The sequence below is a fragment of the Copadichromis virginalis genome, linkage group LG8, assembly GCF_057382275.1.
Source record: "Copadichromis virginalis isolate Kocher_CV1m ecotype Utaka linkage group LG8, C_Virginalis_male_GT1.1, whole genome shotgun sequence".
Taxonomy (NCBI): Eukaryota; Metazoa; Chordata; class Actinopteri; order Cichliformes; family Cichlidae; genus Copadichromis; species Copadichromis virginalis.
In genome coordinates, this window is record NC_140625.1 from 17,651,843 (window position 1) to 17,670,144 (window position 18,302).

The 18,302-nt window shown below is 38.5% G+C and overlaps 1 protein-coding gene across 1 annotated transcript; it reads left to right on the plus strand.

Annotated features, from left to right (window-relative positions):
- Positions 1-4,619: 4,619 nt before the first annotated feature.
- LOC146703148 (uncharacterized) lies at positions 4,620-17,891 on the plus strand. The gene is made up of 8 exons (XM_085467320.1): positions 4,620-5,185; positions 5,278-5,353; positions 6,230-6,258; positions 6,688-8,775; positions 9,712-14,591; positions 16,138-16,254; positions 16,371-16,474; positions 16,579-17,891. The coding sequence occupies exons 4-6, from the start codon at positions 7,491-7,493 to the stop codon at positions 16,141-16,143; spliced, it is 6,171 nt and encodes a 2,056-aa protein (XP_085323446.1). The 5' UTR covers positions 4,620-5,185; positions 5,278-5,353; positions 6,230-6,258; positions 6,688-7,490; the 3' UTR covers positions 16,144-16,254; positions 16,371-16,474; positions 16,579-17,891.
- Positions 17,892-18,302: the final 411 nt, after the last annotated feature.

The following is an 18,302-nucleotide window of genomic DNA, read 5'->3' on the forward strand; positions in this document are numbered from 1 at the left end:
AAGTTTCATGATGTTTTTTCACCCGTTTCAGAGTTTATAATGGGTGTGTATGGGACGGAATGTTGGGGCTAGAGTGAGACAGCTCAACTGCTAGAGTGAGAGGAGCAAAAAAATTAATCTTAAAATCTTTTTTAAAACTGCTGCTGTGTCCGCAGCGTTTGCTCTACAGGTATGATTTTACCCTCAAAACGTAGCCATGGCTGTCCTCTTTCATCCAATGTGTTTACTATTGTACTAGGTGTTATGGTTCTTTCATAAATGTCACCAATGCACAGCCTCCTCCCTCCAACTCTTCCATAGACTCTAATGTTAAAATGGCTCAGAAGGTTCGTTTGAAAATCAGAAGAGCATGGTGTCTTTCCACTGTCACCACGTCCATATAATAAGCTCCACAGGCATGAAAACTGAGAATTAGGTAGACTAGACATTGCTGTCGCTCACGGTGAAAGAATTTTGTCAATACGACTTTTACTTTTCATTTGGGAGCGATTTGTTTCGGCCTGACTTTTCTGTTCATTTTAAGCAGCAAAAGTGAGGCGCATGTCTGTGTCCGTGTGTATGGAGCCATTGGGTGCGGTCACTATAGCAACCAGGCTCACACCTGCCTGCTTAACGAGCTCTGCCTGCCACTCTGCCAAGATTCATCTTAAACACTTCTCTTTCAACTGCTGCTGTGTCCACAGTGTTAAAGCCATCATTTTACCCTCAAAACGTCGCCATCGTTGTTCTCTTTCCAACATCTTGTCTTTCAAAGCTCAGACATTTAAACTTTTTAAACTGTGTGGATCCAAGTGGAGGGATCACATTTGAGTCATTCAGTGATTCAAAGAATATGACCTTTTAATATTCATTCAGATGTTTTCTGACTCTAAATGTTCTTTTCTCATTTCTTAGGTTTTTCTAATTTACAATTAAAACATTTTCAGCTTTTTTCCAACTTCTTCTTCTGTGTAACCTTCAGCTTTTAGCAGTTCAGCACTTTTGTTTTCAGGTTAAATTCGGGGGGTTTTTTTTATCTCATTCAAAATTTTTAACTTAAATTCAGTAATTATTTCATTTCAATGCATACATTCAGATTCAAGCATTCACACTGCAGTTTCTTCAGAAAATGCACTTTCTAGTTATTATTATTATTATTATATTTTATTCTGTATTCCGTACGTTTTTTGTAATCCTATAACTTCAAAACCGTTCAACTTAGAAAAACCATTCAAACACCGTTAGATTCCTATTCTTTTGGACAACACTGCTTCCATTTTTCATATTTTTAACATTTATATTTTTAATTTTATTCAACTTTATTCAACAAAAATTTATAATGTATTTCAATGGGGAGACCCTTCAAATCCTCATTCAACTTACTCATTTTTAAACTCTTACTACTTCCACATACATTGACATAGAGCCACCATTCAAACTTTAAAACGAAGACAAGACATTCAACTATTCAACTTGCATTTATCTTTTCAATATCTATTATACTTTTTCTTCAGTTCCAGTTTAAGTTTCATGATGTTTTTTCACCCGTTTCAGAGTTTATAATGGGTGTGTATGGGACGGAATGTTGGGGCTAGAGTGAGGCAGCTCAACTGCTAGAGTGAGAGGAGCAAAAAAATTAATCTTAAAATCTTTTTTAAAACTGCTGCTGTGTCCGCAGCGTTTGCTCTACAGGTATGATTTTACCCTCAAAACGTAGCCATGGCTGTCCTCTTTCATCCAATGTGTTTACTATTGTCCTAGGTGTTATGGTTCTTTCGTAAATGTCACCAATGCACAGCCTCCTCCCTCCAACTCTTCCATAGACTCTAATGTTAAAATGGCTCAGAAGGTTCGTTTGAAAATCAGAAGAGCATGGTGTCTTTCCACTGTCACCACGTCCATATAATAAACTCCACAGGCATGAAAACTGAGAATTCAGTAGACTAGAAGCTGCTGTCGCTCACGGTGAAAGAATTTTGTCAATACGACTTTTACTTTTCATTTGGGAACGATTTGTTTCGGCCTGACTTTTCTGTTCATTTTAAGCAGCAAAAGTGAGGCGCATGTCTGTGTACGTGTGTATGGAGCCATTGGGTGCGGTCACTATAGCAACCAGGCTCACACCTGCCTGCTTAACGAGCTCTGCCTGCCACTGTACCAAGATTCATCTTAAGCACTTCTCTTTCAACTGCTGCTGTGTCCACAGTGTCACAGCCATCATTTTACCCTCAAATTGTCGCCATTATTGTTCTCTTTCCAACACCGTATCTTTCAAAGCTCAGGCATTTAAACTTTTTAAACTGTGTGGATCAAAGTGGAGGGATCACATTTGAATCATTAAGTGATTCAAAGAATATGACCTTTTAATATTCATTCAGATGTTTTCTGACTCTAAATGTTCTTTTCTCATTTCTTAGGGTTTTCTAATTTACATTTAAAACATTTTCAGTTTTTTTCCAACTCCTTCTTCTGTGTAACCTTCAGCTTTTAGCAGTTCAGCACCTTTGTTTTCAGGTTAAATTCGGTTTTTTTTTTGTTGTTTTTTTTTAATCTCATTCAATATTTTTAACTCAAAATTCAGCAATTAATTCATTTCAGTGCATACATTCAGATTCAAGCATTCACACTGCAGTTTCTTCAGAAAATGCACTTTCTAGTTATTATTCTATTTAGTGTGAATGCTTGAAAAGCATTCACAGTATTGTTCTTCTAATCTTTATTAGTGTGAATGCTTGAAAAGCATTCACAGTATTGTTCTTCTAATCTTTCTTATTATCTATTATTCCATATTCCGTACGTTTTTTGGCATCTAACTCCTTCAAAACCGTTCAACTTAGAAAAACCATTCAAACACCTTCAGATTCCTCTTCTTTTGGACAAGACTGCTTCTATTTTTCTCATTTTTAACATTTATATTTTTAATTTTATTCAACTTTATTCAACAAAAATTTATAATGTATTTCAATGGGGAGACCCTTCAAATCCTCATTCAACTTACTCATATTTAAACTCTTACTACTTCAACATACGTTGACATAGAGCCACCATTCAAACTTTAAAACGAAGACAAGACATTCAACTATCCAACTTGTATTTATCTTTTCAATATCTATTATACTTTTTCTTCAGTTCCAGTTTAAGTTTCATGATGTTTTTTCACCCGTTTCAGAGTTTATAATGGGTGTGTATGGGACGGAATGTTGGGGCTAGAGTGAGGCAGCTCAACTGCTAGAGTGAGAGGAGCAAAAAAATTAATCTTAAAATCTTTTTTAAAACTGCTGCTTTGTCCGCAGCGTTTGCTCTACAGGTATGATTTTTCCCTCAAAACGTAGCCATCGCTGTCCTCTTTCATCCAATGTGTTTACTATTGTACTAGGTGTTATGGTTCTTTCATAAATGTCACCAATGCACAGCCTCCTCCCTCCAACTCTTCCATAGACTCTAATGTTAAAATGGCTCAGAAGGTTCGTTTGAAAATCAGAAGAGCATGGTGTATTTCCACTGTCACCACGCCCATATAATAAACTCCACAGGCATGAAAACTGAGAATTTGGTAGACTAGACATTGCTGTCGCTCACGGTGAAAGAATTTTGTCAATACGACATGTACTTTTCATTTGGGAAGAATTTGTTTCGGCCTGACATTTCTGTTCATTTTAAGCAGCAAAAGTGAGGTGCATGTCTGTGTCGTGTGTATGGAGCCATTGGGTGCGTCTATCTCCTTCAAAACCGTTCAACTTAGAAAAACCATTCAAACACCATTAGATTCCTCTTCTTTTGGACATGACTGCTTCTACTTTTCTCATTTTTAACATTTATATTTTTAATTTTATTCAACTTTTTTCAACAAAAATTTCCCATGCATTTCAATGGAGAGACCCTTCAAATTCTCATTCAACTTACTCATTTTTAAACTGTATCTACTTCCACATACATTGACGTAGAGCCACCATTCAAACTTTAAAACGAAGACAAGACATTCAACTATTCAACTTGTATTTATCTTTTCAATATCTATTATACTTTTTCTTCAGTTCCAGTTTAAGTTTCATGATGTTTTTTCACCCGTTTCAGAGTTTATAATGGGTGTGTATGGGACGGAATGTTGGGGCTAGAGTGAGGCAGCTCAACTGCTAGAGTGAGAGGAGCAAAAAAATTAATCTTAAAATCTTTTTTAAAACTGCTGCTGTGTCCGCAGCGTTTGCTCTACAGGTATGATTTTACCCTCAAAACGTAGCCATGGCTGTCCTCTTTCATCCAATGTGTTTACTATTGTACTAGGTGTTATGGTTCTTTCATAAATGTCACCAATGCACAGCCTCCTCCCTCCAACTCTTCCATAGACTCTAATGTTAAAATGGCTCAGAAGGTTCGTTTGAAAATCAGAAGAGCATGGTGTCTTTCCACTGTCACCACGCCCATATAATAAACTCCACAGGCATGAAAACTGAGAATTTGGTAGACTGGACATTGCTGCCGCTCACGGTGAAAGAATTTTGTCAATACGACTTTTACTTTTCATTTGGGAGCGATTTGTTTCGGCCTGACTTTTCTGTTCATTTTAAGCAGCAAAAGTGAGGTGCATGTCTCTGTACGTGTGTATGGAGCCCTTGGGTGCAGTCACTATAGCAACCAGGCTCACACCTGCCTGCTTAACGAGCTCTGTCTCTCACTCTGCCAAGATTAAATCAAAAATGTGTGTTACATCTAAGCAGTTGTAGTAAGATTAACTTTTTCAATAGGTACAATAAGACAGGTTTGACAGGCTTTTGCCACAGATTAACAGTATGTCAGTAGTTAATATAGGCTAACTGAATAGAGCCCTGAATTATTGCCCTGTTAAATTCAAGTTGATTGTGTATTGGTGGACTTGTCTTCTCCACACAGGTTTTTCATACCTCGGCAGTTTTAGTCAGTTGATGACTTTAAAATAATCTTTTCTGACTGGATAATTAAAGCTCACAGCATCTACCTGTCTGTAGTGTATTTTCCCACATTTTAAATAATCGAATCTCATTTAATGTCTCTGTTTTTAGTCTGTATAGTTTATCTCCCCACGAATACGCTCAAAGTAGTCTTAAAATAAAATCCATAAAACAGTTCAAGATGACATACTTTTTATTTGCTAATTTAATGCCAGTTGCCCTCTTTCCTGAGTATAAGCGAATGAGTGACATAAAGAGAAAAAGTACCAATTTGTATGCTGGTGAGTCTTGTGTATTTTTTTCTCTGTCTCTCTATGACAGAGAAATATATATGCTCATTATTGATGTTCAAACTGATGCTCAAATTTCCAAGCACCACCTGAACGCCTCATCAGTCTTTAACTAATCACTGCACCAACTGCCGTCATTCCGCTTTGCTCTCTGCTGTGGTAAGTACAATACACTCAGTACAGCACTGTTTTAATTTTATGATGGTAAAAATACATGTTTGACATTTAAACTCACATATCAAGTCTTTTTAAAGTTCAACAGAGTTCAAAGAATAAAGAAAGCAAAAAAAGAATAACCTTTGCTACCATTTATATAGGTTTATGACTTTTGCTGTTAGCAGCAGTGCTAACGCTAGCTTCAATGCTAATGCTAGCTATAGTGCTAACACTAGCCTTAGCAGTTGTTAACTGACAAAAAGACTATTCTTGTGATATTCCTGTGATATTTATTGGCGGTCAGTGAGACAAAAGTAACAAATGAGATTTATTATTGCCATTGTGCCTCAGTTTTAACAGTAAGAGTACTTCATGACTTTTGCTGTTAGTAGCAGTGCTAATGCTAGCTTCGATGCTAATGCTAGCATCAATGCTAACGCTAGCTATAGTGCCAACACTAGCCTTAGCAGTTTTTAACTGACAAAAAGAATATTCCTGTGATATTCCTGTGATATTTATTGGCGGTCAGTGAGACAAAAGTAACAAATGAGCTTTATTATTGCCATTGTGCCTCAGTTTTAACAGTAAGAGTGCTAGTTCTACCAGCAGTGCTAACGCTAGCAGGAATGCTAGCGTTAGCAGCGATGCTAAGGCTAGTAACAGTCTAACAGTAGCCTTATATAAGTACTTAAATAAATACTTCAGTTAATTAGTTTGAATTATAAAATGGCTGCTGTATCAGCTGGTGTGCTATATTACTCTATAATTACCCTGCTGACTATAAGTTCAGTGTATCATGTCGTGTGGGCTTTGTTTTTTTGTTAGTCTGATAACACTGTACAGACAACTAACATGTTATTTCTTGTCTTACACTTTCAGGAACTTGACTCACATCTGTGCTTTGCCTGGTAGGTGTGCACATACTGTTAGAGAAGTACACCAAATTTTTAAAAAAAGAGTCTGACTAATATAAGCTTTAAAGTGATGGGTTCAAACTTTGTGCTAGACCTTTTAAACACATTTTTATAATAAATACACATAAGTTCAGCTTAACAATTGGGCTAAAATATTTTTTTCGTACATTTTTGCACATTACATGTGATTAGTTAACAATTCACTCAATCATATTTGTATTTAAAAATATTATTGCTGAATTTAATTAAATATTTATTCTTTTAAAAAGTGCCAAATTGTGCAACTTTTTGCACATGGCAGCCGACAACAGTTTAGCTTGAATATTTGTTTTGCCCTTTTTCAGTAGTCACAATTAGTTCATACAATTACCATGTGATATAATTTTATTAAAATTATTTTTTTTTCTTGTTTTTTGTTCACAGTGTGCAGAAGAAGAACAAGGACCAGATCTCCAGTCTTCTATCTCACATCCCAACCCCCCAACCCCTCTATCTTCTGTCCTACTCCACCTGTTGTCTCTGCCTTCTTTCCATCTGTATTTCACCCTGTGGTTTGTGAGAAATTTTGCCAAACCAAGAATCTTATTGCGGTTTGATTTAAAGCCGTGTCTCTCCTGCTCTGTCTGTTCTCTCTGCTAAATTTTCTCTCTACCTGTTTTTCACTCTTTGGCTTGCTGCTGAAAAATGCACAAGCCAATAAAACAATAAAGAGTGCATATTTTGCCTCAACCTGAGAACAAACTGAACAAACAAAGAAAACTCTGCGGTTTGATTTAAAGCCGTGTCTCTCCTGCTCTGTCTGTTCTCTCTGCTAAATTTTCTCTCTACCTGTTTTTCACTCTTGGCTTGCTGCTGAAAAATGCCAAGCCATTAAAGCAATAAAGAGTGCATATTGCCTCTACCTGAGAACAAACTGAACAAATAAAGAAAACTCTAATTCACGGTTTGATTGTGATTTCCCAGCCGTGTTTCTCCTACTCTGTCTGTTCTCTCTTCTAAATTTTCTCTCTACCTGTTTTTCACTTTGCGCTTGCTGCTAAGTTGTGCCAAGCCAATAAAGAGAGTGCATATTATTCTCTCGACTGACAAACTGTCAAACAAACAAAGACATCTGTTTCTGAGAAATAAAAACTGAAATATAAAGACAAAGAAAACATCTCCTGCTCTGTGCCACTCTTATTTTATAAACATATTTTCTAAAGACTAAGAGAAACACTTGTGTAAAAATGCCAAGGAAGCAGAAAAAGTCACAAGCTGCAAAACAACGCTGGAAGAAGTTCCATGAGTTTCATGAAGTACCAACATGTGAACAAGCTGAGTGTGATTTTCCTCAGAGCTCTGCAGAAGACTTTGTGTCTGCAAAGACCAATGCTGATGGTGTCAAACAGGCAGGTCAACATGTTCCTGCACATGTACAACAGGTATCCTATGCAGATGCTGTAAAGATTGGATTGCAGCATGAATTTAATGATCATCAGGTAAACCATAGAGACCAACCTGAGGTGTCAAGTGCCCCACAGGTGGGTTATGCTGATATTGTAAAAAGAGGCCGTCACAGTGATGTGGCAGGACCATCTCATGCAGAAAGAGTGAACTTTGAAAACCAGCCCTCTGTTACACATATCTGTGCATCTCGCAGCCAGGCTCATCCTAAATATGGAGACTCCAGAAACAAGCAGTGCACATGTAACTCACTCACATTTCTTGCATTCCTTCATGAGAATGAAAACCTGACTACAGCTGGCCTTAATCTGGTCTTGGATAAAGGTGATGTGATGTACAAAGAGGCCAAGAAAAGATTTCCTAAAAATATTCATTTGGCAACCGATGAGCTGCCAGACAAAGTTGATGCTCGTAGGTCTATATATCATGTTGACATGACACAGCCTTCCCGGTATGGGACATTTGAAGAACCTCCAGAGGAGGCAGTAGATACCTTTCTGAGCTTAGAAGCAGGACTGAGCTGCCTGTTGTCAGATGTGCAGTATGCCTTACTGATTATGAGTGGATTGTGTATCGCAGTGTTCAGATCCACATCAGGCAAATATGGTTTCTTTGATCCACACTCCAGAACACCCAGTGGTCTTCCTCTACCACTATGGTCATGTAATCGTGGTACAGCAGTGATGCTGAAATTCACACTCCTGAGTGACATGATTAAGAGGCTCCAAGATTCTTATGAAATGATGGAGATATCACCCTCTTGTAACTATGAACTGAAGCCTGTGCAGTTTTACAGTGTGCGCACAGTCAATCTGAGTGATACTATCACAGACACAGTCTGCAGACCAACAGCCGCCACTGCTGTGGCACCTACTCACTCTGATACAACTGTTGATGAAGCAAACCCCTCTACTCCAAGGAGAAACACAACCACTGATCTTACTGAGATCTCTCCAATGTCTGTTTGTACACCACTGGTGAAACAACAAGAAGTCTACATTACTGAGTTCACATCATATGAAGCTCATGAGAATGAATTTACTAATATACCAACTGAAGACCAATCCAGTCAATTTAATTTCCTTTTATCAAATGATGCTTTTTCATGTCAATCAAATGCTGCAATAAAAAATGGTGCTGCCTGTGATCTTTCTGATGAAGTTTTTCAGAAAATCTGTAAACTGACAAAAGTTAATAAACATCAAAGGCGAAAAATGAAAAGACGATTAATGGCATCAGAGAAAACCAGAAATCAAAGAAAAGAAAATCAAAAAAGGAAAGAACGACAAAAGTATGCTTCAAACAAAGAATACCAAGAAAAGAAAAAATCTTGCACAAGCGAGGCATATAAAAAGAACCCTGAAGTTAAGCGGAAGCAACAACAGTATATGAAAAGACGTTACTGTGAGAATGATGAATTCAGGCAGAAAAAACAACAATATATTAAAAGACGTTATTATGACAATGCTGAATTTAGACACAAACAAAAAGAATATATTAAGAGACATTTTTCTGAAAATGCTAAAGTTAGACAGAAACAACAACAATATGTTAAAAGACGTTATAATGAAAATGCTGAATTTAGACAAAAACAAAAAAACTATATAACTAAAAGGTATCAAGAAAACCCTGAATTCAGAGAGAGACAGAGATCTCGAGTGACTCAGCGTTATGCACATGACAATGCATTCAGAGAGAGACACAGACAACTAATGAAACAACTAATGCGAGACAGGTATCAAAGTAATCTTGCATTCAGGATTATGCACAACATGAGATGTGCAATGAAAATAAAAAGGAAATACAGATGGGTGAACAGACAAACCCAAGAGAGTGACAACAGTGTGATCAACGAGGCCATATCTGTGTTCAAATCACAAATCAAAGTTGGACCATCATACCCATGTACTGTCTGTTTCAAGGCTTCATTTCCAAACCAAGTACGACCCTGCAGAAGGTCAAATTATGTCAAAAACCCACATGTGGTTGCAACATGTTTGACAGGAAAGTATGTTCATGTTTGTGATGAAAACTGCAGAAATGAGCAGTGCAAAGTGCCTGATGAGAGAAAGAGAGAGTGGATTTGTCACACCTGCCACGATCATCTTAAAAATGGATCCATGCCAGCACTTGCTGTTGCCAATAAACTGAATCTTGCTGATATTCCACCTGAACTGTCTGATCTCAACATACTGGAGAGACATCTCATAGCCAAGTGCATACCATTTGCCAAGATCATTCCTCTTCCCAAAGGCAGACAAAGAGCAATTAGAGGAAATGTGGTCTGTGTCCCATCCGAGGTACAGGAAACTGTTGAAGCATTGCCTCGATTGAGAATTAATTCTCAGATCATGAGAGTAAAACTGAAGAGACGCTTGTCTTACAAAGGTCATCAGCTGTTTCAGACTGTAAGCTGGTCTAAACTTGTGCAAGCACTGCATAAACTCAAGCAGATTCACCCACAGTATAAGGATGTGAGCATCAGAGATGATGCTGAGCTGTGTGATCCAACACTTCCTGATGAAGATGATGATGATGATGATGATGATGAAAACATGAATGAGGACGATTATGATGAGGCTGATTTAATGGAAATTGACAGCTGTGAGAAAAATGCACTGAGTGAAGCACAAAATATAAATGAACAGGACATTGACATGTTACCCTGTGATGGTGAACAATCGCATGAACAGATGAGAGATGATTCAGAGCAAGCAGATGGACTGACTAATGGTGGTTTTGCACTCGAGTCCTGTTTGCAGCCCCCTGATGTGGCTGAGGAGATATTATGTTTCAGTGAAGGAATCTACTCTGTTGCTCCTGCAGAGAGAAACAATCCAATAAGTTTTTTCAAAACACCTAAACTGGAGGCCATGGCCTTCCCTGTGCAGTTTCCTACAGGCCAAAACACACTTGATGAAAGAAGGCTGATCAAAGTATCCCCCAGTGGGTATTTCAAATCAAGACTTTTCTGCATTGATGATCGTTTTGCCAAAGACACAAACTATTTGTTCTTTGCACAGTTTGTGACTGAAATACACTTGGCTACATCCAGCATGACAGTACAGTTAAGGAAGGCAAAGCCTCTGACCAGAGATGGTAGAAAAATAACCTCAGGCATGTTACAAGATAAACATGAGGTGGAGAAACTGGTGCGAAATAAAGATGCAGTGAGATTCATGCAGCCTCTGAGAGGAACCCCAGCCTATTGGGAGAAAACAACAAGAGATCTTTTTGCCATGATCAGACAGTTGGGAACTCCCACGTTCTTTTGCACATTTTCAGCTGCTGAAATGCGCTGGCCTGAAGTGATCGAGGCAATAACAAGGCAGCAAGGTGAACAAGTGAATTTTGAAGGACTCGACTGGTCAGCAAAGTGTGACATCCTGAGAAGCAATCCTGTCACAACAATGCGCATGTTTGACAAGAGAGTTGAAGCATTATTCAGAGATTTACTCTTATCTCCCGCAGAGCCACTTGGCAAAGTCATTGACTACTTTTACAGAGTTGAGTTTCAGCACAGAGGAAGCCCACACATACACTGCCTCCTGTGGGTAGAAGGTGCTCCTGTGTTTGAGGAGGATGATGAGCAAACTGTTGTTGATTTTATAAACAAATACATCACAGCTCAGCTGCCTGATCCACATAAACAACCTGAACTGTACAAAAAAGTAACAGAAGTGCAAAAACACAGTAAGAACCACACAAAGACGTGCTTTAGGAGTTTAAGCTCCGGGTGCCGTTTTGGTTTTCCCAAACCACCCTGCAATGAGACAATGATCACAAGACCCAGTGAGGATGATGCACTGGAAGTAGAAACGGCAAAGAACAAGCTCAGACCACTGAACCAGCTGCTGAATGAACCTGAAACTGCTTCCATGAGTTTAGAGCAGCTCTTGGAAAGATGCAAGTTGACACATGCAGAATATCAGAGATACCTGAATAAAATGAACATGAGGAGTACGATCATACTAAAGCGTGATCCAAAAGACTCTTGGATAAATGGCTATAATCCACATCTGCTTGAAGCCTGGAACAGTAATATCGACATAAGCTTTGTTTTAGATGCTTTTGGTGCTGCAAATTATTTAATGAAATATATATCAAAAAAAGAGGGCGGGCTATCTGAGTACCTGAAAACTGTCATTGAGAACTCCCATAAAGACAGTGTAAATGAGTGCGATGAAATGAGAGCCGTCATGCAGGCATATTCAAAGAAGCGAGAGATCAGTGCACAGGAGTGTGTTGCTCGTGCATGTGGTCTTCACATGAAGCAATGCTCACGTGCTGTAATATTCATTCCAACTGATGATAATCCTGTGAAAATGAGTCGTCCCCTGTCAGTTCTGGACAACACAACACCTGAGTCTTCCAATGTTTGGATGACATCTTTGAATGACAAATACAAAGCCAGACCTGAAACACCAGAGTATGAGGAGATGTGCATGGCAGACTTTGCTGCTACTTGCAGGATTGTCTATGGCCAACAGAAAAAAGGTAAAGATGTTTTGCCCCTTCTCAATGAGATGGGGTTTGTGCAAAGGCGCAAAAACAATAAGCCTGCTATCATCAGATTTCACCGCTGCTCACAAGAAAAACATCCAGAGCAATATTACGGAAGACTGCTTAAACTGTACCTTCCTCATCGTTCAGACCACGAACTGAAAACACCATCGTTGCCAACCTATCAGGCTTTCTATGGTGCTGGCTGTGTACAGCTACCAGGTACTGACCATCTTGAGTACGTGCAACACATTGTCAAAAGAAACAGAGAAAAATATGAGAAAAACAGTGAGGAGATCGAGAGCGCTGTTGAGGAATATGAGCAGAACAGAGGTGTGACTGACGAATGGTGTAATCTGGCACCTGAATCAGATCTCGTAAGGTTGCCACTTGTTGAACAAGAAAGAGAGCGAGACAATGAAAATGAACAGGAAGATGTGCCCGACTACAGCCGTCAGGCTGATGCTTCAACAGAAGTCAGAGCCATCAGGGAACCCCCTGCTATTGATCCCACATTGTTACGTCAGATGTTTCAGAATCTGAACAAGAAGCAAGCCTGCATATTTTATGCAGTTAGAGACTGGTGCATTAAAAGAGTCTGTGCTCTAAACCCAGAGCAGTTTTTCTTTTATATTAATGGTGGTGCTGGAACAGGAAAATCACATCTTATCAAATGCATCTACTCAGAAGCATCTAAGATACTGAGCAAAGTGCCCAGATATGCAGACGACGTTGACATATCAAAACCCACTGTCCTGTTAACTGCTTTCACTGGGACTGCAGCTTTTAACATTTCTGGAACAACACTGCATTCTCTTCTCAAGCTGCCTAGAAGCTTAAAACCTCCCATTCAGGGACTTGGCAATCAGCTGGATGAAGTCAGATCAGAACTTTTGAATGCTGAAATAATCGTCATTGACGAAGTGTCTATGGTGTCAAGACATCTGTTTGCATATGTAGATGCAAGACTCAAACAGATCAAAGGGACTCGGAGACCCTTTGGAGGCATGTCAGTCATTGCTGTCGGAGACTTCTATCAGCTACCCCCAGTGCGACAGTCTAAACCTCTCTGTGTGCACGACCCGTCTGAGATCGACCTGTGGCGGGAGCATTTTCAGATGATCACTCTGACTGAGATTATGCGTCAGAAAGATGATGTTGTCTTTGCAGAGATGCTGAACAGAATTCGTGTGAAAGGAAAGTTGGATGAGCTTTGCGAAGCAGATAGAAATTTGTTGTCACAGGCCATAACTGAACCAGCCCTTTGTCCAACTGATGCGTTGCACATTTTTGCAACTAATAAAGAAGTGGATGCACACAACTCTGCAACACTGGCTCTGCTCCACACTCATATCATTGACATCCATGCAGATGATTATAGAAAAGATCCTAGAACTGGCAGAATGGCACTTCAAGACAGACCATTGAAAGGAGGTAAAAACGAGTTACCAGACACACTGAAAGTTGCAGAAGGAGCTCGTGTCATGCTCACCAGAAACATTGACATACAAAATGGTTTGGTTAATGGAGCTTTTGGAATACTACTTAGAGTAGTTCACTCTGAAAACGACCAACACATCATCAAGCTTGGACTTAAAATGGATAATGAGACATCTGGAAAGAATAACCGCACACCAGCAGACGACATGGTGTACATTGAGAGAGCAGAGGAGAATCTGAAGCAGAAAGGAGTGGTACGAAGACAGTTCCCAGTGAAGCTGGCCTTTGCATGTACAATACATAAGGTACAGGGTATGACAACTACATCAGCTGTTGTCTCTCTTAAGAGCATTTTTGAGCCCGGCATGGCCTACGTAGCTGTCAGTAGAGTGACGTCTCTCAGTGGACTGTATCTTCTTGATATGGAAGAGAAAAAAATATTCACCAACCCAGAAATCACTGCAGCGCTTGAGAACATGAGACAAGCCAACCTTGATGACATGATGCCTCTTCTACACGTGAGGCAAACACTGAGCAGGTCAGAGGTTTTCACCATTGTTCATCATAATACAGAGGGACTGCCAGCTCACATTAATGACATCAAAAGTCACCATGAATTGTGTCTAGCAGATGTTTTGTGCCTAACAGAAACACACCTGCGGGGCTCTTTTGTCGCAGAGAGTCTCCACTTGGAAAATTACAATTTGTTCAAACGCAACAGACACCTGTCCTACACAAACTTTCCCCAGATGGCAAACAGAAGTGGTGGTGGAGTTGCTGTTTATGTGAAAAGTGACATTCAAGTGCATGAAAAACAGTACATTCATAATGTAACTGACCTTGAATTTCTGGCTTTAAAGGTTGAAGCACCAGTCAGTGCTCTGATTGCAGTTGTATACAGACCTCCAGACTACACTCTGAGGCCATTCCTGAAAAACCTGGTAAGCCTATTAGACTCATTGGAGATCATGGACTGTCATCCCATCATAGTTTGTGGTGATTTTAATGAGAATGTTTTATCCAGTGCAAACAAACCAATCCTGGAGCTGTTTGAGTCTAGGGGATACGCACAGGTCATCACTGCCCCTACCACAGAGAAGAACACACTGCTTGACCTAATTTTCATTTCTCAGTCAGATCGATGTCTCCATTCTGGAGTCATGAAGACATACCATAGTTACCATGACCCAGTATACTGTGTATTGTCCTGTGATGATTCATGATCTAGATCTTTGAATACAGTAAGTAATTTCTATATTTTTGAATGACTTAAGAAAGTAGAGCGATATTTAAAAGTTGACGCCCTGCATTGCAGTATAATGTTTGAATTGTTTACATAAAATACAATTACATGAATTAAGTAATGATATCAGTAAAAGATGACAATTTTATTTATTACAGAAAATCTAAAATTCACTAACAGTAACCTATAAATGTCAGAAAAATCAAATATAGCAGTTTAAAATGAATAGTGTAGGCATATCCTCTCTGCAGCCAGGCTTCAACATCCTGCCAGGCTGCCCCAGTCTCACTGTGGCTGGGAGGGAGGGAGGGTGGACCAGAGGATTGCCTACACAACACATAAATGTTCAACAGCTTCTTCATTGTTTCTGAGAGAACAATAATGACTAAAGGTTGCTTTTTAAAACAAACAAACAAACAAACAAACAAACAAACAAACAAACAAACCTAATTACAGCAATAATGACAGTTAAGCCACTTTATGTGTGCCTCTATTTTGAAATACTATTTACAAAAATATTATTATTTTGGTTTGTTATAAACTTTAAACTTTTTCAAAAGTATACGATTATATTTTTGGACAAATCTTTCGATGAAACATAAATTTTTATGAGCTTTTATCATGTTTCGGCCAGTGCATTTATTAGGGTGGGTCTGGGTTGATAACTGCACATTTCTGGCCAGAAATGTTTCAGCAGTGTTACATAAGTAGTACATATGTAACACTTGCTTTCTGTTACCAGCTGATACCCTACATTTGTATAGACATTGGATGGTGTGAGGTTGGGGAGTTGAGTGGGGGGGGGTTTACGGTGGGAGCTGAGGGGGGGGGTGTTAGGTTTCCTTTTTTCTTTTTCTTTTTTAAGAGAGACACAGTCCTCCTGTGTCTTCTCCAAGCTTCACATGTAAGATCCAACAGTGTGAAGCACATAGCAGCTAGAAACTGTAATGCCACAGATCAGAGAGGCTTCATCATCACCATCTTCATCGCCGTACGATCAGAGCGTGAGACTTCACATCTGGAGCACAGGAGACATTCTGTGATAAGTCCTCCTTCTAGCTTGTCCCACAAGCAGCCGGTGAGATTTACTCACAACAAAAAGGGTTAATGACATAATTTCCATGAAAACATGTATTCATTCTTTGTAAAGTGTTTAAATTGTGTTTTCACTTGACCTTAGGAGTGTTAGAGTGTATTGTAATGTCTGTACTCAGGTGTTTCCCTCTGTGATCCATCCCCATCAGAGCTGAGACACTCAGGACTGAACAGACTGCACAGTTTCTGTGACCGAGCCTCCAAAACACCTTCTTTGAAACCACTCATGATAGAAGGGCTTCATATTTGCAGCAGCACTACTACAGGTATTCAGTTTATTACAGGATGTGTTTGTTTCTTAGGACCAGCTCTGAGTGCACACTACCTAACATATACACCTTTCTGTTCATTACAAACCAACTACTCTGGATCATACGGCCAGTTGGCAGGAATGTTGCTGCAGGAAAACATCCCTGGAGATCACCATCATTGTCAGACTGACTGTGCCTCCTCTGTGCAGTGTCAAGATCCTCTCTAAATGAGTGTGTAAGTTAACATTTTCATTATTTTATTCCCTTTGACAAGACAAGTATCACTGATATTTACATTTACAACTACATATGTTCCCGTTTTCTGCTCTTCTTTTAAAGTCCTCAGCTATCCTGCTTCTGTGCTGCTTGCCACACATCAAACACTGGCCGGATGACAGGGAGGATCCACTCTGAAGTCACTGGACATGATGAGGATCATATGGGACTTTATAGTTTCACAGAAACATTGTGCTCTGTGATTACAGGTTTTAAATGGACATAATGACTGCCTCTCTCTGATCAACAGGCTAAAGGATTGTTTTCATTGTTATTGCTCTGTACAATGTATGCTTATTTAATATTTCATCACAGAGCAAACCTTTATTTATTTAACATTTTTTTATTTTGTTTTAATGTTGAATTAACTGTGGGGATTTTTTTAAGTGGGCACTTGGGATGTCATATGACCAGAAATGTGGTAACTGGAATTCAACAGTATGGAAGAAAAAATCTGCTGAGAACGAAACACATACAAAAACCCCCAAGAAAATTCAAATTCATTCCATGTAATCCAATCTAAAACATTTTAAACTGCTGAACAGCAACACAAACAGTGTTAAAAAACAGTGTTAACAGAATGATTATGATGATTTTGTACCAAAGTTTCAGGTCACATGGCACACCTAGTGTGTAGTGTGGGGTATCAGCTGGTAAGTATAGGTTTTTTCATATTTGTGTCCTTAGAGTTTAGATAGATAAAGCCTTGTGTATAATAATTAGTCATAACCACAACTCAAAGTCAGGGACTAACTAAATTTGGGACTTTGTGTCTGAGCCCAGGTTAAAACAATGTGTAAAAAAGCATTTAGTGGCATGGCTGAACAATGCTGTAAACTATTGATACTTATTTATCCATGTTCACAAAAAGGACTAATGTGTTTATTTGATTATTTGCATGTGTTAAACTGTGTCACCACCTTAGGCTTTCATTTGAGTTTACTCACAAATCTCTATACAGTTCTCTTTTACCACTGTGTGGATTCTGTTTACATTAAAACATAAAAAAGAATGAGTAATAAAAAGATGTGTAGACAGATCAGAAGATTAAGTAGACCGATAGAAACAGCTGTTCAGCCATGTTCTAAGAAACCAACACAATTTAAAGGTTCAGGATTGTGGTTTTAAAAGTTGAATTTTCATGTATTTCATATGTTGCTCATTATTTTTTATTTAGTTATTTAATTTAGTTATTTTTCTTTATTCTACCAGTCCTTTTCAGAAAGAAGCTGTAAAATATGACTTAAGATTTTTATGTTATTTTCTATGACATACAAAACAAATTGATGTATGTAATACTATTAAACATGATATACACATGTGTATATGTCTGAAAAACATCATGCTGTATATTAAAGTTTGTATTTTCTGCAGAATGTTTGTTCATCTTTTAAGTTCATTTCAATTAGAAGAATATGAACTTTTAATATTCATTCAGAGGTTTTCTGACTCTAAATTTTCTTTTGTCATTACTCATCTTTTTATTATTTACATTTTAAACATGCTTAGCTTTTTCCAACTTCTTCTGTGTGAACATCAGCTTTCAAAGGTTCTGCACTTTTATTTTCAGGTTAAAAATTCTGTATTTTCCAGCTCATTCAGATTTTTAACTTAACATTCAGCAATTAATTCATTTCAGTGCATACATTCAGATTCAAGCATTCACACTGCAGTTTCTTCAGAAAATGCACTTTCTAGTTCTATTTTATTCTGTATTCCGTACGTTTTTTGTACTCCTACTCCTTCAAAACCGTTCAACTTAGAAAAACCATTCAAACACCATTAGA

What these genes read in the sequence shown, in the direction of transcription:
- LOC146703148 (XM_085467320.1), top strand. Translation starts at nt 7,491, where the DNA reads ATGCCAAGGAAGCAGAAAAAGTCACAAGCTGCAAAACAACGCTGGAAG. An exon ending in ACCAACTGAAGACCAATCCA is followed by an intron (nt 8,776 to 9,711) that starts GTCAATTTAATT and finishes CATGTTTGACAG; the next exon opens with GAAAGTATGTTCATGTTTGT.